Source organism: Anarhichas minor, unplaced genomic scaffold (genome assembly GCF_050575085.1).
Source record: "Anarhichas minor isolate MPS153535 unplaced genomic scaffold, ASM5057508v1 ptg000045l, whole genome shotgun sequence".
Lineage (NCBI taxonomy): Eukaryota > Metazoa > Chordata > Actinopteri > Perciformes > Anarhichadidae > Anarhichas > Anarhichas minor.
In genome coordinates this window covers 4316784-4339933 of record NW_027466491.1, presented here as the reverse complement: position 1 = coordinate 4339933, position 23150 = coordinate 4316784, and the positions used below count along the sequence as shown (strand labels likewise).

The 23150-nt window shown below is 42.1% G+C and overlaps 1 protein-coding gene across 5 annotated transcripts in view; it reads left to right on the top strand.

The window, feature by feature from the left end:
• cacna2d4a (calcium channel, voltage-dependent, alpha 2/delta subunit 4a) overlaps positions 1-23150 on the top strand; it is an 80063-nt gene that overhangs the window by 44680 nt on the left and 12233 nt on the right. For all 5 annotated transcript variants that reach the window (XM_076111655.1, XM_076111653.1, XM_076111656.1 and 2 more), the window contains one exon: positions 20865-20926. In XM_076111655.1, coding sequence (XP_075967770.1) covers positions 20865-20926 — 62 coding nt within the window. The remainder of the gene's footprint in view (positions 1-20864; positions 20927-23150) is intronic.

Sequence of the window (23150 nt, the reverse complement as noted above, 5' to 3'; positions counted from 1 at the left end):
ATCAGCTGTGAAATCTCGGAGGTTATTCTTCAAACTTTTCTAACAAAGAGTACAAGAGTATTCGCGTCAGGCTATTGGGCTGCAAGTTTAATAAGATAGTTCTATAGTATAGTTGCCTTTGATCCACTTATCTGAAATGTCGTGGGAAATTGTGGTGCACTAGAAACAAGTTGTGTTACCATTGTGTATAAGTTAGTTGTATTATATTGTTCGCATGCTGTCATTTTGTTTTCAGTACCAACGTGCTGGATGATTGGTTGTGAATTTTCTATTCTCTTGATAAAAAATAAGTTTAAAAAAAGAGACCCAGTCCAATTACAGCAGTGTAATGAAACATATCCCACTTGCTTTGAAAAAGATGAGTCTTCTTGTCACTGTTGAGTCATTACAGGGAAAATAGGTTTGACGAGTGGGAAATTGCCACGGGAGAACGCTTGTTGGAACCTCGGTGCCACATGAGTGATGCTCGCTGTTGACTCGCGCCCCCTGGGCCAATCAGTGTAATTTTGAAAATGCCGGAGTGCTGCTGTGAAATGCGTCTTTTTACCCAAAGTATCATCAAAACCCAATCAGCAGAGTGTGAAATATCGCACTAATCTGATTAGGCTGTTGTTCAGTGGTTAGCTGTTTGTGGGGAAAACTCTGAAACGCAAGCAGGCTTTTTTTCCAACACGGCTCATTGTGCCATAAAGTTGGTGAATGTGCATTTGTGCGTGTGCTAGCGCTCATTTGTGGACGTGTGTGCAGTGATTATATGTAAATTGGCACCTGTACCGCCTTAGCTGGCATGTTAAGCAAAAATGATCTAGAGCTGTGGGAGGAGAAAGTGTGTGTGTGGGGAAAAAAAGGAAAACATAGTGAGTCAGGTAGATATACAGTAAATTATACTTTCTCTGCAAATGGCCAAGCCGACAAACAGACAACAACTGCAGTCACTTCCAAAAGTAACACCCATCAATCTGCTCAGAGTGCCAGTGAGTTATTTACAACTGGTTATATATGAGTGGTAGGAGAGGGGACGAGGTGAAATGAGAGAAGATAGGAGGTGTTGAAAAGGGACAGTGAAACTATATAGGCGAGGCAGGAAGTGCCAGATGTGTCGGGGAGATAGAAATAAGTGCCTTTGATAAACAGGGAGGACGTTAAAATTCTGCTCCAGAACATCTCGAGTGTTTTCTTAGGGACGGTGTGTATTTGCTCCCCAGTGGTGACGTTTGTGTTAATCATCATTGCTATTAGTACCTGCGAGACGCTAAACAAAATATAAAGCACTCGTCTAGTCTCTCAGCTCTCTCCCCTCTGTCTTTATATTCCCTCCGCAGCCCATGCTTCCTCACTTCCTCTTCTCCTCTCCGTCATCTCTTTTCTCCGCCTTTCAATCTTTTCACTTTCTTTATGACCTTCATCTTTCAATATTCACCACCCCCTTCCCTTCTCTCTCTCTCTCTCTCTCGTTCCACCCCTCCCTCTCTGGCTCGTTCCTCTCCTTGACAAAGGAACAGAGGCTTGTACCGAGGAGATTCTGCAGATGGATTTCCTGCATGTGATTAAAGTCACATTAGCCAGGCTCTACTGGGAAATTTGTGTTGTTCCTTTCTAAATGAGCACGTGAACGTCATTTGAAGGATTCTGAAGCGCAGATGAGAAATGAAAGGAACTCAGGGAACTTGGGAAGATTCCTCTCTCTCTGCTTTGAATTTCTTACATGTTTCCCTTGTTTTCCAAGGAAGCTGTGAATTTATTTCAAGACTAAAATAGTAGCGCTGTGGAGCTGTCTTTTTGTTTAAAACATATAGTCTCACTTTATTACACTTCCTGCTAATTTCCATGCATTTTACTCATACACTGTGCAACATCAAACAAAGCATTCGTCACACTTTGAGATGGATGCTATTTTTTCCTTTGTCATAGTTGTTCATTGAATAAAACATTTCTGCTGCCATTTGAAGCTGTGTGAAAATCAATCTTTAATCCCTGTTTCGGCTTTGGGACTGTAAGTGTTGCTGTGTTTTGCATGTTGGCCATTTTTCAAATGATCCATGCTTTTGTGTTTGTTTATTTTGGGGAGGAAAACAATTTGGCTCGGAAGCAGTGAGTTACTTTACGAGCAGAAAGTAAAATCATTCAGTCGTGTCAAATGTCTGCATCGATACAAAATGGTGAATAGCTCATTCGCATCGAATTGTTTATTGCTTCTCTTTTTTTGTACCATTTTGGTAACTCTACTGTGCGCAATCATGCTGCAGCTCTCCTATAAATGATGTATTGGAGGTGTTGCAGAAGGTCACCTCTGTAGCCACATGTTACTGTTCGCCCATCAGTTCCCATCATGTTAAACTGGTGGTGTGGTGGTAAGCCAGTCTGTCAGGCTATTCTCAGAAAGCTTTTTTTACCAATTTGACCTGGATGAGGGGGTAGCCAAAATCCACTCACGCAAACATTCAAACACACACACACACAAACACACGTCTAAATACTTGGTCGCCAAAGTGGCCTGCATGTTGGGGAGTCAAATAACACCTCCTCCTCTCCTCTGCTCCTCTTCTCTCTCCTCTTTCCGTCCTATTTTTTCACTGTTTATTCCACTAACTGTTTCCTGTCCGCACGTAAGCCGGATTTATACTCCATGGGGTGTTGCAAAGGCTTCTTGATGTTCAGAGCCTCCGGCATGCATTTCCTCAAAAATGTAACCGCACCCCTTGGGGCTGAGATAACAAGTAGAGACCACCAACTGGGATTGGTCAACTCCGGCTGCTTGTGTTTAGTCCTCCATGTTTATGATGCAGGAAAGAGGCTGTCGATAGTGAGCGAGCGAGATGAAGAAAGGCTCAACGATGTTCTTATTTTTATTCACGCTTGACAAATACATTTCTTTGTGATCTAGCAAATCCATTTCCAGCAAGCATCCCCACTGTCTATAAAAGATGTTAATACAATAATATAAACAGGAAGACTTAAGGAATATGTTCGTTGTAATTCTCACTAATCTGCCGTAGCTAACTCTTTCACATCACGTCTCATCCACCCGTGACGTAGTGAAAGTTGTGTTGGTGCTACAACAGGCATCTACTTGAATCACCTTGACAGAGAAGCTTAAATCCTGTTTGTGCTACTGTGTGCACGACATCTTTGCCCGATTTGCCCACTTGAGCCCGCATGTTTCAGAGTATTTCATCATTCTTGTGACATGCCCCACTCGGCTCGACTAATCGTTTTTAATCAATATCGCCGGAATTCTGTCCAATTTGCCCCCAAATTGAAATCCACCTGCATGCACTCAAGAGGACGTCTATCCATGTGTGAAGGCAGGTGTGTGTGTGTGTGTGAGTGTGTGTGTGTGTGTGTGTGTGTGTGTGTGTGTGTGTGTGTGTGTGTGTGTGTGCCACGGTATGAGTGTTTGAATGTTGTGAGTGTTTCAACTTCAGCTCTACCCTATCCTCCTTCTTTACACACACACACACACACACACACGTGTACTCACATACATTAGCATTTGACAGTTGGCTGGTGTTTGATTCAGGCCTAGTTTAACATGAACAGTGGTATCCTGGATGAAAGTCCTTGGTTTGTTTTATTTAACCGCCCATCCACTCTGACCTCGTCCTACTCAGACGTTTGTGGACTTTGATTAGAAACGTATTATCTCAAAAACAAATAATCTGAGAGAAAATGAGTTTCCCACGAAATGTAATTGACAATACAGTTTTGTTGTATGAATGTATTTTTAGGCGATCAAGCTGACAACAGAGAGGAAAAAGAAGTAAACACTCATAATACCTGAAAGGGTAATGTGCATTTACCTGCGTGTGTGTGTGTGTGTGTGTGTGTGTGTGTGTGTGTCTGTGTAAGTGTAACAGCGCAGGGTGCTAACAAAGGCAGAGAGGGGCAGCCAAACTCGTCAAAATCAATTTTTAATGGCTTACTTACACAGGAGAGTGGAGAGATTGGGGCAACACAACACACACGCACACCAAAGCACATGCCGATAGCTTGACAAATAGAGCCACACGAGTGTTGACAGGCACATGGGGCAAAAATATGTACAGATGTATAATTACACATGCGTGTGGGTATGCAGACGCATACTGTACATCGGCACACACACGCTGTAAAAGTCCGCATGTGTCCACAAACACACATTTTGTTCAAGCATACACGTACATGCAGGCATTCTAATTGTGAACAATGTTATGCTTATTTGAAATAATTATTTGTATTGTTTTATTATTAATATTACTATAGTGTATTTAAATTCAGCTTTTTAGTCTAGTACCACACTCTTAATTTACAGTGCACTGCAGCAACTCAACAAAAATACAGTACTTGGGATATGTGTGTGATTGGTTATTCATTCAAGCACATCAATAATATCACCAAGACTGTGGCCACATGTCTGTAGGAAATGATTGGAGGAGTTGTCAGACTAGTCTAAGGTGTTTTTTATTTTTAAATTACGGCACTAACCGTGGACTTAGTCGGTGCTCATTGTTTTCTCCAGGTTTATGTTGCGCCTTCATTACTTAGAGGACATTCAGACAATTCCCATTAATTGGTAGCTAATGTAGAGAGGCACAAGAGAGGATATCAGGGTGGAGTGCCTCACACCCACTGCGTTATCATATAATCACACTGCAGCTCTTGAACGTTAATCACTCTTCTATCACACCGTTTTTAAACAAGGTTAGAGCCTACAAAGTGTTTTACAGCAGGTAACAGGTAAAAAAAACAGTGGCACGCTACACGGGATCAACAGGACACCATGTAATAGAAACTATCGAGGGCTTCAGCTCGATTGAGATCATTTTCTGTGAAGGTCAGAGAAACGAGAAGCACGACTAGCCTTAAGGCAGACAAATAAAGCAATTACTGTGTTTATTCCCTTTAGATTCATTACAACTAATGGTAGCTTTCTTTGAGTTAAATACGTTTGTCTGTAAAGTTGTCTATGTCAAGCCCATTAGACAAACAGGGGCAAATGATAGGATATTTATTTTGCTGTAGGAAAAGTGTAACAGATTTCTAGTATATTAACACAGATCCACGCTGACATAACCCCCAAGAGAAACAGTAGCACTTAGATCAGCAATTTTGGTTTGGTGGCCAAAGTCTGACCTGCAGCTCACATGACGCCTTGGGCTCAAGAGACACTTTCATGACCAACTACATAATAAATGGCTGTAAACATTTCCTGACCATCAGGCAGATTGAACTTTTTGTGATTCCTAATATATAAACTTCTAGGCCAGGATATTTCTTCATGTTCATTCAGCTAAACAGAGCGAGATTTTAATGAGCATGCTTTGGCATTGAAGCAGGAAGCCACTCAAACTTCTTTTTGGCATTTTCGCTGTGAGTCACCTGGGCTTTCAGTGGAATACATGGGCCGCCATGTTTGAGTACCTCATGCAATTTTAAAACATCCAAGGGTGGTACATCTGGTATACAGTATGAGCCATGCAAAACAAAAAATATCCCAGTATTTTGCAGTATTTTTACCTCAGCTAAGCTACATCTCAACAGATTTTGTATCAAGTGGTTTGTTATGAGCAGACGAAGACCACAACAATTCGGTTTGTCTTACAATTAAGTGGCTCGTGGCAGGAGAAAAAATACAAGGTTATATCTGCTGTATACTTACTCATACTGCATGTTTAGAAATTAGAGTCATACGTATCTTTACAGCGTATCATTTAGTTCCTTTTACCCGTGTGTGTGTCACGTGAGTGGTTTACTGCTGCCTCTCTTTATATGTACTTCTTTCATGTTTAGCTGTAAATAAGAAATAGCTAAAAAAAAAAAAAACATTCTCACATTCTCCATATTTCCCACCTCTGCAAGCTTTGCCCCAAAACCACAGCCCAAACATTCCAGTGAATGTGCATGTTGTGTATCCAGGAAACAGGTTAAGGGCTGACATTTTCAGCATCCATCTCCTCACAGCAGGCACCTTTGGCCCCGTCAAAATTGTCCATTTGTTTGCAGAAAAAAAAAGGCAAGTCTGCCCTCGTCTGCAGTACTTTGTGTGACATAGTACATCTTTAATTCCAGTCGTGAAAAACATGAGGGGCAGTTGAAATGAAGTCTGTGCGTGTGTGTGTATGAGTTAGGAGAAGAGAACTGACACCACAAGCAGACTTACCTTTTCACCAAATATCTCAGACAGCACCAGCCTTATAGCTTTCTGCCATCAGCCATCCTCGCAAAGAATATCCCAAAAATAAAATAAAATAAAAAAGATAAAAAAATCTCAAAAATAAAAACTGTTGCCCCTTCCTTCAATTAAATAAATCCATACATTCAAGATCCTGGTCAAGTGAATAATGCAAGAATAATCCTCCTTTCTGTACAGAGACAATCCCCCCCAGCTTCCATTCAACCCAGCAATAAATTGTGAAAAAGGAGGGATTGTGGAGGGGAAAAAAACGAGGTGAAGAGAGGCTTAGAGACACAAGAGGAGAGAAGAGAGGATGGGGTCTGTAGAGGGAGAGGGATGGAGATGGTTAATCCTTTTCTTCGGATCTATTCCCTATACGAACGATATGTCCAGCGCAGTCCTGTTCGCTGGCTGGAGCGCTGCCGTGTGCGTCTGAGAGACGAGTGTGTGTGTGTGAGAGAGAGAGACGAGTGTGTGTGTGTGAGAGAGAGAGAGAGAGAGCGAGAGAGAGAGAGAGAGAGAGAGAGACAACGGCGTTAGGTTGCTGGCGTCATGCGCTTGCCCCTCTGTGTGTCGCTATGTTTGCAATTCCTGCACTCGGCACGCGTCAGAGTGTGTGTGTGTGTGTGTGTGTGTGTGTGTGTGTGTGTGTGTGTGTGTGTGTGTGTGTGTGTTCTTCCACGCATTTACACTTGAGGGCTGTCTTTCTGTGTGCATGTGTATTTGTGCCCCCACCTCCCCCTCTTCTTTTCCCTATGTGTGTGCAGTCGTGCATGTGGCAGGAGAATATGTGTGTGTGTGTGTGTGTGTGTGTGTGTGTGTGTGTGTGTGTGTGTGTGTGTGTGTGTGTGTGTGTGTGTGTGTGTGTGTATCTTGTCAAATATATAGTAACATTAGTGTATGCTGCCTCTGTCTGCCTGCAGCTCTCCCACTGTGACAGAGATAGGATGAGGGAGGTGGAATACAGAGTGATAATACAAAAGAGTGAAAGCCAGGGATAGAGGGAGTAGGAGTTGGAGGGAGGGGAGGGCAAGGAGAAAGTAAAGAGAGAGAGAGAGTGGGGGGGAGAGGGAGAGAGAAATGGAGAAAAGGTTGGTTGAAAAGGGACAAAGGTAGGAGGGAGGAAGAGGATAGGGAAGGATGGAGGAGATGGAAAGGGGAGAGACAAAGAAATGCAAGAAAGAAAGCTGTAGCAATAGAGGGTGGGAGGGAGGGAGGGAGGGAGGGATCAGCTGATTTCAGTGAAGATGAGAATCTCCCTCTGCCACATGGGCTTTTCTCCTCCCTCGATTTTTTTCTCTTTTTTTCCCTTTATTTTTTTCTCCTCACGTCTCCGTCTCTCGACTTTAATTTACATCCTATTCCCTGTGGCAGCTCTCGTAACGGCTGGCTCTGTGTGTGTGGAATATGTTTGTGTATATGGCTGTATGTGCACGTGTGCTTTAGAGTGTGTCTAGGGACAAGAAGCTGGTCCTCACCAGGTAAAACAATAGATTTTAAGGGTAAATGTTGGAATTAGGTTCAGGATAAATCCTCAAGAAATAAATGTAAGCCAGTGCAATGTCCCCCAAGTTAGTGGTGTTTGTGTTCATTTGTGGAAGTCATTGTGAGAAAGCACCAAATGTTTTCTTTGGAAGACACCAGTGATAATTTCCGACAGACAGAGGGAGGGTGGGGGAGTGAAGGGGTGTGGAGTGGGGATATGAGCTGGTAGGGGGGACTGTGTGTTTGTTTGCACACAGCATATAATTACTTGGCTGCTTCCTTACATGGACTGAGTCATAGTTGACACACACAAACACTCACACACATTGTGCTGTTAATGAGCATGTGAATCATTTGGCTCAACGGTGCAGCATTTCACTGCATAAGCGGGTGTGTGAATGTGAAAGATCTGGGCGCATCGGTGTGAGTGACTCTGAGGTCTGACACCCAGGTTGGCAAAATACATGGAATCTCCGACGCCAACAAATGTACTCTCTGATCTGTTATCTCTCCTCTTTCCTTCTTATTATTAGCAAAGAGCAATCTTCAAATCATTGAGGTTGCAGCTTCTCATTTCTGGACGGCGCTGAAAGTCACTTTTACAGGTTGAAATGACCAGCAGCACATCATATCATACAACAGAGTGATACGTCTTCTCTCTATAGCCGAACATCTCACGTGGTATTGCATTCTCAGTTTTAAGCCAGGACCTTCAGTGTGTGGATCAAGCGCCTCATAAAAAATATGGTGCTCCAAAGTTAGCGAGGTGTCACATATTTAATCATCAGATCACCAATCGGGACCCCCCTACTGTAAGGTATCCAGTGACGAATGACTCGACTCTGAATGACCCCTCAGGTCCACGGAGCATTTTTGCATCTTTCAGCTCCTTGTTTTGGTCTCATTACCTGCAACTTTACCGCAGTAGGCAGCAGTTTTCAGCACCTGTATTATCATCTATTGTCAGCAGCACCTACCTGTACACCTTCCTGAGTTTGCACACATCACTGTCTGTCACCAGCTCCATGGCTTTGCACAGGCCAATTAAAACACCAGACTGGTCAGCTGCCCGACACACACACACACACACACACACACACAAATACAACCTGAACATGAGTCCTCTGGTTTCCTGTCCAAACGTGGGCGCTTGTGCTGGCTTCATTTGTCTTGAATGTACTTCCTGGCAAACAGAAATATGTTTTAGCTGCCAGTAGCTGCTGCCAGTGCTGCTGGCTATATAGGACACACTCTTCAGTGCTAGTTATGAAAGATGGTTGGCTAGAATGACTGGAATAGCGGTGAAAGTGCAATATATGGTGTTCCACATAACCTTAGATATTTTTGTCTATTTGTGTTGAAGGACGTTTTGTATCAGACAGAACATCTGCTTTTATAACAGCAAGGTGTTGGCTGTGCGTGCGTGTGTGTGCGTGTGTGTGTGTGTGTTTGTTTTATCCCAAAGGGGTAATTAGTCCTCTAATTAGTCCTGCCCCCTCCTCTCCAGAGAGCAGGGGTCAGTGACAAAGGTGAGTTACAGTGACGCAACCTTTCAGCTGCTCAGAATTTAGTGCCAGGCTCAAGGACACTTTGCAACGGCGGACACTTTGGATCAAATATAGCAAAAATGCCAAAGGGCCTACACTGAACAAAATGTGTGAGAATCATAAACATTTCTTTGCCACAGGGCTTCTGCAGTAATCTAAAATCCCATTGGCATTTTTGTCGAAGGAACCAGAGCGATGCTTAGTTCAGGGTAAAATACGTTGCCCCTGCAGCACAATTGTGATTCAAATAATGGCTCTTGGTAATGTAGCGACCCCAAAAGAAGGCTTGTGTACATTTACTTATCTTACGCTGTCAATTTGGCCTCTCTTTTAAAAGAGTTAATATATCTCAAAATACTTTTTAAGCAATTTTATAACGTTTCGTATCAAATCCCCGACTTGCTTATTCATTACAGAACACACTCTCTTATCCTTATCATTTATTTGCATCTGATGCTCCACTGTCCCCCTATGGAGAGACTGGAGGTTGGCAGCACGTGAGATTTGATGTCCCCTTAGCTGCACTCAAAATTCGGTCTGATTCAACTTTGACTTTGATTTCCGTTGACCTTTCGGGGTGCAACAGATGAAATGACAGCTGTCTGTGATGTAACCTGAAATCAATCCGTAATGGATGAAAAGGACATTCATCTGAAAAAGGTTTCTTGAGCCCCGAGCCCTTCTTTCATCACCGGGTACTTACTGTAATCTGCCTCTGCCTTCAGTCTTGAATAGAATAATGTAAATCACTTACAATCTTTGCCTCTGCACTGCACTCTGTGTACCTTGGCGGTGAGCACATCTTATACCTGTGATAAATTACAGTGGTATTCTAGCGTTGCTTTAACCAGAAATGCTCAAGTACACTGCACAACATGTTAGAAATAATGTACTCATTGGCTTTAGTTTATGAAAGTTAGTTTGTATCATTAAAGAACAATGTAAAAACTGTGACTGGCCCCAAGCTCCTCAGGCAGCTCCTTCGAGACTTTGTCCACTGATTGAGAGGGAAGAGGTTTTTAACACGAGATAATAATGCGAGGTGAGCTTGATTTATTTGGCCCTCCAAGAGATGTGTCCACTTTATTTTAGGCTGTTTACTGTCTGGCAAAAAGGGCCTTCTGGCGTGAGGATCCATTGTTAATGCCAGCACCTCCTGCCAAGGCGACTTTTATGGCCGGTTCAGTTCCATCAATGATGCAGGAAATACGTGTTATGAAAAATGATTACTGGCAGTGGTTTGTAGCAAGAAAGTGTGTTTTTGAACCTTTCTGCCGGGCTATTGTAGTCTCACCCCGCAGCATTTCTCGATCAGATCTATTCATTCCCCATGCAGCTACAAGAATATTGGTTAGTTTATTATCCAGGAGGCATGATTAAATCTCCACACTCCTTGTTCGTTGCCTCTAATATTGATGATATATAAATTTAAACTCTGTTGCACTCATTATAAGTTGCTGTGTGAACTGAATGGATGCGTATCGTCTCTCCCCTTTTTGCAACAGTCCTCATCCCTCTCTCTCTCTCTCTCTCTCTCTCTCTCTATCTTCCTCTCCCCCTCCCTTCTACTGTCTCTCTATCTTTTAACACCCCCACCCTCACTCTGTAATTTACTGTGCTATTGGGTGAATGTCAGTGAAGATGAATTGGCTCTAGTCTTCGTATTAACACCGGGTCTGGCCAGGCATGTTTAGCGCTACAACCACTAGTTCCTGCGTGGAGCAAGTGACTTCAAGGCACCATCCATCTTAACACACACGAACACACCGACACACACACACACACACACAGGGAGAGAGAGAGAGATTGTGTATGTCCATGGTGCCATCACAGGAGTCATCGGTGTCTTTGTTCCCATATATCAGTGTTTTATATCAACCATGAATTAGCCTCACATTGACCAGACAGTTTTATGGCCCTTTGGTCAATACGGTCAATGAGGGCTGCTACATTAGACATCAATCATGTTCTCATTCATGCTTTGAAACATCTTTTTTTCCAGACAGGCTTTTATCGAATAGCCTTTTGTATTCCCAATAATTTAGCCTTTTTGTTCATTGGTGGTATTCTGGTTTTCCTCCTTGGACTTTTAAAGGGTTTTGTAAAACACAGTGTTGCATTAAATGTAAATCTAGCCACTTAAACAGTGGCTAGATTTACAGTAAATGATCTAACCTTGTTAGATAAGGTTCAGCTTGGTAAACAGAAGTAGGGTAGCAGGCAATGTACTTTACGGGTGAATTCAATGGATTGATTTAAACATCCAATGAAAGAGACTCTTGATCTTCTTGGAAAGGTGATGCTTTCTAGGAAAACATGCATCATCAGTGTCGACCTCTTGTTGCACTATATGTATCGCTTTATTTTTAACAATCCATTTTTTCCCTGCTGTTTCTATGTAGTCAAACTGCCTTTCGTGCCCAGACAAAAGCAACAAATGCTACATTATTTAATTTAAAGTCGGTGGAGTGGCCCTTTTTTTGTTACCAGCTATTCAGAAAATACCACCTTATTTAAAGCCTTACTTTTGAGCTGTATATTTTATTTATTTTATTGCTGTAATCACACTGTTTGCATAAAACTGATGTATTATGATTAATACTTCAGAAGTATATTATTAATACTAACTGTTCAGTTGTACTGTTGAATTATTTCCTCAAAGCAACTGAACAATTCAGAATGACTGATTAAGACCCTTTTATTAATGTAATTAGTATGTTTTGAAACACCATATTACCTGAGTGCTGCTTCATATCTGTCAATCAGCGAACAGTTAAAGCAAAGTGATATCTTGCTTGCCCTGGTGCTTCTAGCCATTAGGTGGCCCCATGTAGTCTGAGCTGTGCTTGATGTATACCTACAAACATAAATGTCATGAAATTGGTCATCAAAATCATTATTTCATACCAAGAAACATTAGTTGGCAGATGTCTTACATCCTAGTTTTTGGAAAATGTGGCTGAAAGTGAACATAGTGTTTCACCCTCATTAAAACAAGAAAAACAGCACGACCAAAAACAGGCCCATCTGGGGTCTGTAATAGTTTAGGGAACTCAATGTGTGCAGCCAGCCTTGTCTGTTGTATATCCCTGTAACACGCTATCTGTCACTGCAGGATATATTAAGTGGTACAGCCAACGGATTATGAAGTATTTTAGGTGCACACACTCACTCACACACACACACAAACACACACTCACACAAAGTTTATCCCCTCTGAGAGTCTCATTAATTTGGCCAAGTTGATTTGTTCTGAAAGGCTCTGAATTCATCACAGCTAGACAGATGGTAGAGAGGGATTTCCTAGAGGAGAGGAAGAGGGTGAGACAGAGTGGCGTGGGGCAGACAGGAGACGGGAGTGGGGGAGGGAAAACCAGAGGGAAGAGAAGGGGTGAAAAAAGAGAGGACAAGATAGCAGGAAGGTACAGGGAGTCAAATGTAAAAGAGAGGGAGAGAGACACGCAACAAGAGAGCGAAAGAGGAATCCAGTAAAAAAGAGAGCGGGATAGCTGGGAGATAAGTAGGGGAGAGGTGAGCGGGCACCATCTGTCTTATTAGAGAGACAAAAACAGAAGACTAGAGAGAGGGAAGTCATGGGAAGGGGTAGGTGAATATGTACTATATACATACATACATTTTTCTAAATATCATCTCTATGAGTTGATAATATCAGTGTTGTGTTTACAGCTTGTTTCGCTGCCCTCAAATCCCCTCGCAAAAAAAAATCAATGAATGCAGGTTGAATAAGACTGAACACTTTGCATATTGTTTGTGTAACCTGAACACATACAGAAATGTGAAAAGTTACATTTTTGTTTTTAGTGGGGGTCACGGTACATGTCGGAACTATTTATTGCCGAACAACAGCTGTGCAAAGGGACTGCGCACATCAGCACAACAAGTTCACATTTGGGGTTATCGTGCCGGTTCCAAAAATCGAACCATTTTATGACAACTCACATCGTAGCTGGAGATGCTGAACAGAGGTATCAGGAACCCCAGAATGTTGAACTATCCCTTTAAAATTCAGATACTTAAGTTCTGCAATTATGAAAGTGGATAAGTGAGGTTAAGGAAAGAGGGGTGATCCCACACAAAAAGACACACGCACACACACACACACACACACTCACACACACAGTACCATGCTGTTCCCCTTTCACATTATAAAAGATTGAGTAGGTAATTGAATTTCACACCAAATTAGTCCCTCAAAAGGATACTGCGTTAATTTCCTTTCGGTGTGTGACGAAATAGCCCTGTTATGAGCACAAGCTACCATGTAAACATTCAGAACAGGGGAAAGAGCATGGCAGTTTGCAGTCACTCTTTCTCTCAGACACACAGGAACATGTCTCTCCACTATGAATGATTTAGTGAGCGTGCCTCCAACGGGCCCGCTCAAGAAGGCTGTGTAACTAGGTTAGCTTAAGGTAGGCTCTGCTGACTTAGAAGGTCCACACACACACACACACACATATACCCAATGTCAACAGCATTTATTTCCATTTTAAAGAAACAGGCAACCCATTTAACACCCTGTCACTTCTGTTCTGTCACCTTTGAGACAGTTAAACAGGGGTGACAGGATCCTCTGTCCACCTTTTAGCTGTGTCAGTGGCTTTCATAATAACAAAAAAAACAACATTAACACAGCTGTATTGCTTAAGTTCTCAATTTGTTTTATAGTTTAGTGTTTGGTACTTGGTACACAGAGAACATGTTACTTGCTTGTCAAATTATTAAGCACAAATCTGCGGACGCATTCAGTGTGTGTTTGTGTGAGTCCTTTGTGTAGGCTAGAATCCAAAGTTAGTTAGTCCAAGACGACGTGCCACCTTTTCCATTCTTTTAATATAAAAATATCATGTGGCTCTGCCAGTGCGTACTCCTCTGTCTGCATCCTTGACGTTCAAAAAGTTGCGCATGAGAAAGTGAGACACCTCTAGAGAGAGAGAGAGAGAGAGAGAGAGAGAGAGAGAGAGAGAGAGAGAGAGAGAGAGACAGGAGGACGACGACGAGGGTGGGAAGTTGAGTCATCAGCCTTTCGTCCAATCCCAGGCCTCTGCCTGTTGCTTTGGTAACGCGATGTCAGTGCAGCCTCTGGCGACTCCTCTGAGGTTAGTGAGCTTCAGCACAGAGGTGTGTGTGTGTGTGTGTGTGTGTGTGTGTGTGTGTGTGTGTGTGTGTGTGTGTGTGTGTGTGTGTGTGTTCTTGTCCCTCTCTCTTGAAGTTGTCACAAAAAACAACTAAACTTTAGTTTAAGGTCAAAGGTTATACTAGTTAAATGAGTTCGTGCATCCCTTTGTGTGTGTTCTTCCCTGAAAGTATGTCTCTGTGTGTCACCATACATTTATGTCTGTAAATATGAATTGTTCTCTGCTTGTACATGCTTATGTTTTTATGTATGTGCTGGTGCATCGGTTGACTTTGCGTGTGTGAAAGTCTGTGTGGAAGTCTGTGTGGAAGTCTGTGGGCATGTGTGTTTGTGCGTGTCGTACGTCAAGGATTTCTTTTCAAACTGCTCATTATAATCAACTGCTGAACTAGTCGAAAATAATTTGCCATCACTCCTTTTGCTGGCTGGAGCCGTGTTCGTTGCCCAGCAACATCAGTTTATTGAACACTCCCCATCACAAAGTCATGGGATCGCCTCGGGCGTAGCACTGCTGTTTTTTTCCCCAGTTTACTTCACTGAGATGCATTGTCCCTTCTGGACCCATGCACAGTTAATTAAAGAAATGAAAGAGTGAGACGTTTATTTACCAATCACACTAGGAACACCTGGGAGTGAGACAAATACTTTTAATTCTACTGATTAGCCAAAAACTAATTCCAAGATATGCAGGAGGAACAGTGCATGTTTGAGTTCCTGCAATATTCAGCAAAGGACACGAGTAAGCACAAGTGAAGCAAGATGCAGATTACAATGTGAGGCGTATTTATAACAGATGTCGAGACATTTGGAGAGAATTAGTTTTTACAGGGTCAAGCGTTCACATAACAAAGAGGAAAGAAAGAAAGAGAGCGGGAAGCACAATAACAAGAAAGGGGGAAAAGGGAGAACAAATGTTCTGAACTGCCTCTCACTCTATTCCATCTGCCCGGTGAATGTTTGGTATTTGTCGATAAAAACTATAATTATGTGCTTGTGTGTTTGTGAGGGAGACGAGAGAACACAAGTGACATTTCTAAGTGAGAGAGCATAATCTCTGTGCATGTTTTGGCATTGTGTCTTCGTCGGTGTTGATGTGTGCATCTGTGTGAGTACAAGAAAGAAGAAAAGAGAGAGGCAACGAAGACAGAGAGATGATAAGTCTTTGACATGTGTTCAGATAAACAGTAATCTTGTTGTCCACAGTCGCTTCAAATCGAAAACACACACTTTTGAGACCTCAAAATAGGCACAAAATACCTGAAATATAGATTTTGTGAATTAGTTACTTTTGCTCATATCAAACACACACAAGTGGAGAGTTTTAAGGGCTTTCACAACAAATTGTGCCCAGACATTTATCCTTCAAACATGTGAAGAGCCTGAGAAGATTCAATGGTCCAGAATGCAACGCAAAGAGATTGTGTTTCAAGGACAAGGTTTGAAAGACTTCACTTCAGTATCCTCACTGTACAGTATGTCTCTTTACCAACAGGAATGATGGCCAAATCTACAGAAACAATAAAAAGCCAGAATTATATTCTAAAAGGAGGTGTGCATTTTAAATTAAGAGCTACACATTCTTAAAACACACACATACACCCCTAACTCTTTGTTTTCCTTTCCACACCTCCCACCTCTTGTTGTCGCTAACACACACACACACACACACAAATAGACACACACGTATGTGAAAGAATGAGAAACACACACACCTGCTCTCACACACAACCGCTTGAGCTTGCTCGTTCTATTATTGATAGCCAATAATTTTGGTTGAAATGAAAATGGTTTCCACCTCATAACATTATTAAAAATCAATTAATCCTCTTTCATCAGCTCTGCCTTTTTGTCTTATCCTTTTTTTTGTCCTCCTGCGTGTCCCACTTCATCCCTCCATCATTCTGTCTCTCCACCTGGTACACCTGACTCCATTACATCAATAATCTGTTACGTTGATTACAATGTCTGTGCTTTGTTGATGACCTTTCTCTGTGTGTGTGTGTGTGTGTGTGTGTGTGTGTGTGTGTTTGTGTGTCTTTTCTGGAGCCCACACTCTTTTTGTTTTTGCTCTATAGTGTGTGTGCCTGTGTGTGTTTGTGTGTCTGTTTATGTGTGTGTCCTTCACTCCTTTGGTCTTGGACGACTCTCGCTCTTACGTCCTTGCTCTGTTTTTCCCTTTAGTGGTTGTTATATCTGCTTCATACATCCATTACTAAAGAATACTGCTATTCAGTGGTGTGTGCGTGTGTGTGTGTGTGTGTGTGTGTGTGTGTGTGTGTGTGTGTGTGTGTGTGTGTGTGTGTGTGTGTGTGTGTGTGAGAAAGAGAAAGAGAAAGAGAAACAGAAAAGAGTAAAATGACCTCGTCACCAGTGGCCTTATTTTCAGTGTCCCCTCTGTCCCAGAGACTTAGCTATTGTGCCAGTTTAATTTATTGACTCCGCTTATGTGTGTGTGTGTGTGTGTGTGTGTGTGTGTGTGTGTGTGTGTGTGTGTGTTATAATATATTTAGCCTTGACTCCAGGGTCTTGCTAAGGGAGCCATCAACACCGGCTCTGCTCTCTCGTCATTTAACACAAGCTGACCTCCTGTGCCACCTCGGCACTACACACACACACACACACACACAGCCAAACATACGAAACACTGTCAAAAATGCACATGCAGGCGCCAGTTCATAGAACTGCTAAGTCACCACACACTGTTTTTAACCAAATAAAAATAGGGGAAGTGGGTGGGTAGGTAGACAGACGGACGGACGGATTGACGGATTGATGGATGGATGGATGGATAGATAGATAGATATTGCCTTCCCACTCTCCTTCTTTTTCCACCATCCTTATCACTTTCTCTCTCTTCACAGTATGTCAGACACTTCACACTCTCCCAGCCTCATTTAGCAAAAGGCCAGTAAGCTGGTCACCTTTCCCTGTCTCTTTCTGTTTCTCTGTTCAATTACAGTAAGCTTTAGTGGCAGGACTATGCAGCCCCGGTTCCTAAACATGATGTTTAATAGCTGCAAGACGTATTTTACATCTGCAAATGAATTGTATATTTGTAATAATTGACCTGCATTTTGGTGACATAAATCACACCACACACATTTTAAAAAACAATGATTTATTTTATGAGACAACAATGCAGTCGGGCGTTGTGTCTGTGGGCTGTTTACTCTTGTTCCCGCTATTCTTTGTCACACATGTTTTTCCTACCATCGTTCACAGTTCCCATCCTTACGTCTCTCATCCCGCTATCTCGTTAGTGTAATAAACAATTAACTCCGGCTCTTGGTGGCTTACATTTCTTTATTTATTTCTTCATTAATTAATTTCCTGTTGAAAGCGCACTCCACTTTGATTGGCAGCTCACAGTAATTGCGTCTCAGACTATGAGGCTCTCTCACACACACACACACACACACACACATTCAAGCTGTGTTGCTGTGCATGCATGCAAGGTCATGCATCTTTGTGTACACTTTTGTATGCAAACTTAACACACATTGGGAAATGCTTGCTGACACATTATGGGAAAAAACATCTATTACAACACACACACACACACACACACACAAACACAAACACACACACACACGCATACACGAAGGGATCAGTGTGATGATTTTAATTAGATTTGGCCTATCAGCCTCCAACTCAGAGAGGGGGAGAAGCCAGATTACTGCTGCCCTCCATAATAGCCTTCCAACACTTTATCTGAGATTATGGTGGAGGGACAAAACTTCAAGGTCAATAGCGCTATTAAGGAGAAGAGATGTGTGTGAGAGTGTTAGAATACCACCTGGAAAGTCAGCTGTGATTTTGGTACAAATGAAAGAGCATTGATTTGGCATCCTGTGATATTTCTTCTTGTTCAAAATGGCCGGTCACATATGAAAATGTGTTGCTGGAATTTCTACATATTCACAGAAAAATCATCATTATTGAAAAGCAACACAGTTATCTGGTTTGTCCATACCCGTTGTAGTAAGTCGACTTTAACACTTTGTCAATTTCTGAACAGCCGTCCTGGAGTCACATGAGCTGTATTAACAACTCCCCAATCAGCTAAACAAAGTTGTCTCTGTACATGACTGATTACAGGCTGATTACAGCCGGATTCAGCATCACAACTGATTTTCAAGAGATTGGACGGAATCCATGTCGCACACACACACACACACACACAGACACTCACAAACTGAAACACACACCCTCAGGCAGAAAATGTCAGAGCCTTTTCCTTATAATATCCAGACTGATCCCCATGAGTACATACAGCTCAGGGTTTATTCTTATCCTCAGCAATCGATAATTCATCCCTAATAGCATTTTACAAGCATAATTGAGTGAGCTGTATTGAACTTTTCAGCCTATGTGCTGAGATGAAATTCCAGTGAATATAATATACTATGATTTATGACTATGACCAATATATTCCTTACATTTTTGCTGGCTGTTTTTAAAGTTATGCTATACAGTTTTATATGTTTCTGTTTGTACCATGTAAAGTGCCTTTGGGTACCTTTCAAAGCGCTATACAAATAAAATGTATTATTTTTATTATTATATTTCTTATGTACTTTTTCTACGGCAGCCATTGGTTTTCTTTCATTTCAACAAGTTAATCTAATTTAAACAAAAACTATTGCAGTCTTGATGTTCACTGTGATGGATTAGGATGATCGAGGGCTTGGCTCTCTCCCTCTACTCTCTTCTTTCCTCCCACTTAGTCTGTCCCTTACTCTTTCTCTTCCGCAACCACACCTGTAAATGACCAGCCCATAATAGACTAATAGCCCTCTTAATAAAGCCTTTTTGCCGCTAACTCCGTTACAGTAATTATTCTGCTTTCAGAATGATTACAGTACGTGACGTGCATGTGTGTGGTTGGGTATTAGGACACGCTATAAACAGAATGTTTACATATATGTGGGAGGTGGGAGGGTAGGTGGGTGTGTGTTCATTCTATTTGTGTTTGTGTATTGTGAGCCCCACGGAGGCTTTCCCTGTGTCGCTGTAAAAGGCTCGCTGGGAGAAAAAAAAAAACATTGAGTCTTTGATGCTAATATGAAGTGTCATATCTTACCTCGCAGTGGGTGCGTATTTGTTGTGTGTGCATGCGCGTGTGTGTGTATATATACAGTATGTGTGCCCTGAGAACTTATACAATTACAGTTTCTTTTTGCATTACCACGCTGACCAAAATGCTGATGGACGTACAGCCCTAAGCTGACACAAGCAATCACTCCTCCGCCGTGTGTGTTCATGTGCGTGTGCGATACATGTACACTAACTCTTGGCTTAATGTTTTGTGACTGAGAGTGCTGTGTTACGCGTACACACACACACACACACACACACACACACACTGTCTATGAATAGTCAGTTCACACAGCGGCACTGGGGCTCAGAAGGCCAGTTACTGTAAAAGGATTTTCATAAGTTGAGTTCTGAAGGCAGAGCTGATCTGTACAGCAGGTCCTCTTCTACTCCTCCAGCCTGAGAGCCGAGAGAGAGAGAGAGAGAGAGAGAGAGAGATATATAGTCTCTCACCCTGAGACATTAACCGGCTCATTAAGTGCTCTTTCTTCAAAACCGCTGGAATTAAAGTTCCCTCCTCCATTTACAGCCTACTATTATAAGTAATGGCTGTATTACTTCTAAAGGAATCACTACATAAACTGAAAATGTTATCGCAGCAGTGTGACCACCAATGCTGTTGCTAATACAATTTATGTATTTCTACTAGTCCTACTGCAATATCACAACTGTTATCACACATTTTACCACACAGTACTCACTGCTGTACAGTCTTTACATCGGAGAGAAGGGATTGTAGGATTACATTTGTCAACAGTATCACATGGTCTTCATCAAAAAAGTGTCCAAATATCCCTGGAAATGGAAGTTTGACCAAAAAAAAGAAAAAGAAACATCCACTTTTTAGCTTTTGACAGCCGCAAAAAGCAGGCTAGTGAGAGGGATTTTGGCAAAAAAGGAAGAAAAAAACAAACATGTACACTAATAAACAATCTAGAGGTCATAATTTCTCAACCTTTTACTTCCGGTCAAGAGAGTTGATCTAAATCTATCTGCTGTTCATCTTGAGAACATACAAGCCTGCAATTCAAAGAACAGAGAATGGATACAAAGGTAGAGGATGCAATACAATATTGAGATGATAACACTCGACGGATCATGCTGTGCAGCCACAGCTGGTGTACATTGTTTTCTTCGTGCCTCTATGTCGTTACCATGACACTGTCAGCATGGGCTAATATTGTTTGCAGTAGAAATGTGCCTTTCCTAGAGACAGGCACGGTCCAAATCTGCCTCTTCGCCGTTCCACTTCCCTTTCTCTTCCCCCTGCTCATTCTCTCTTCCGACTTATCCATTTAACTTCATTTGATGTACAGGCTTATATTCTATTGTACTTAATTCACCTATCACTCTCCCTGTCTCTCTCCCTCTCTCTCTCTCTCTCTCTTTCTCTCTCTCTCTCTCCCCCTCTCTCTCTCTGCAGCCATCGGTGTCCAGATGACTCTGGATCTGATTGAGTCTAAATTCTGGGCTATTGCATCACAGGTAAGCATATACAGACTCAGTGTGTTCTCCTCTACTACGGTATTTCGTGTGTGAATCTACGGTAGTGCAGAGACAGCTCATCGTCCCGTGGACATTTCACTTAATGAGTCCTTCATATTAGATCAAACCCTCTATAAACAAAAAGCTGACTTCTAGTTTAGTTGTCAGCTATTTACGACGTCTTGCTTCCAAAACAGAGGCATTTAATGGATGAATCATTAATGTCAGGTACCACTGAGCAATTTCTTGGGGAACTAAACCCTGTGAATGGAGTACTATTGCGTTAGTTTTTTCCATGTGAGATTCATTGTTTTTATTTTTTAATGCCCACCATAAAACAAGTTAATTGTAGCACTACACTGGCACTAATGAGAAATGTCTCTTTGTATTTATGGTTATAGCTGTTATATTGAACAGTGCTTGTGGATTAGAAACAAAATAATCATGCTGTGTTTTTTGTTACCGAGGGATAACACCACCCTCCCGAACTAATGACTCCTGCTGTATGTAGGTTTAACCCGTGGCCTCCGTCCTGTATTCAGGAATATGCCTTTCGACCACCAGGCCGTTCTGACACCATTTATTACTGTGTGACAAGGAGTCAATGATGATTAAAGGTTCTTTTTCTGCTCCATTAGTTGGTAATTAAAGCTTTGTTTGATTCAAAGCTTAATGCATTGTTTTCGATATCACTGCAACCACCATTAAAGGAGAGCTTACCCTGCCGTACTACTTTCAGTGGAGGAGCTTGGCATCCTTTGAGTTCTTCCACACCTTCAAGAAAACATTTTATACGGGGCAACTTGCCTAATTTGCCGTAACGTCTTTGCCGTAGCAGGTGTTTGATAGCTTGTCCATTCCCTTCCTCTGCTCCCATGGCTGTAAATGACAGCGGTTAAAAGGGCATTCGGGCTGCTGGCTAGCCATTAAATGATGGATCGCTACCACGGCTAGGCTCAGCAACTCCTAAGTGTGTGCTTGTTTCTGTGTGTGTCTGTGGAGGTGTGAAGAAGAGAGTACCGTATATGCGTATGTGTTTGTTAATGTTAATGCGTGTCATGTTGACAGGGACCATATGCATGACCATCTGTGCACAAGTGTGTTGTTGTGTCCGTAATCATCAACTAGCAGCTCATTAGCAGCACGTGCAGTAGCCTTGTTATCCACTCGGGTTATGCTTTATGCTCAAAGTAACTCCCACTCTTACTCACTGCACCTTTGACTTTCTCTTCTACTGCCTGAATTCTCAATTTTCTCTCCTCTCATGTCCCCTCCTTCTTCTCAGTTCTTCCCTTTCCATCTCCTATACTCCCTCCTTCTTCCCTCGTCTCCTCTCCTCAACCCTCCCTCTTCTCAGATAGGTTACGTAATCATCTTCCTGTCATGTATCCACTGTCAAGCATCTTTATTTAATAGTCGTTTGTGTGTGCATGCACTCACAGTCTGCGCTTGTCCTGACTGTGTATGTTCATGTGTGTCCATCCATGCATGGGTGTGCAGTAAAGGTGTTGCAAGCATCTCATTTTATTTTATTTATCGTGTTTATGTATTGGGTATGATTAATGGATCTATTAATAAATATTGATTTACTCAAGTTTTCACACTACTCCATCATTAGGTGTTAATAAGAGAAATATTTCAGTCACAATTAACTAATACTTGAAATGATCATTGCAAGGAACTCTGCGTAGTTCTCAGATCTCAGGGAAGAGTTACATCAGTGAGGGAAACCCCGTCTGATCCGATAGCTTCAGTATAAGCTCGAGTTCCTTTTAAAGTAAGATGGTATTAGTTGATGAATTATGAATTAGTGGGGGGGAGGAATAAAGCATGAGCTCCCATCTAATAGGAATGAGTCAGAATATTAGTAGGAAAATGTTCTGACATCTCTGCACAGCACACTCTGTCTTGTATACTGTCTCAGTGTGTGTGCGTGTGTGTGCGTGCGTCTAAATCCATGGTGTTTAAGAGTTGCGTATGCTTTGAAAGGGCGACAAACAGTAAAAGAGAAAGAAACAAGTAGAAATTACGACAGAACAAAAAAGGAATTGCGTTTCTCCACTGACACCTTGTCTAAACCTGCAAAGCCGCAATTATCCATTAAAATATACAGTGTGAATTTCCGCAGTGTAAGGATCGAGTGGAGATGCAGTGAGAGACTGTGAGGTGATGGTAATGAGAATCAAAAGATGATAGATTCTTTTCGCCGTGCACATCTTGGCCA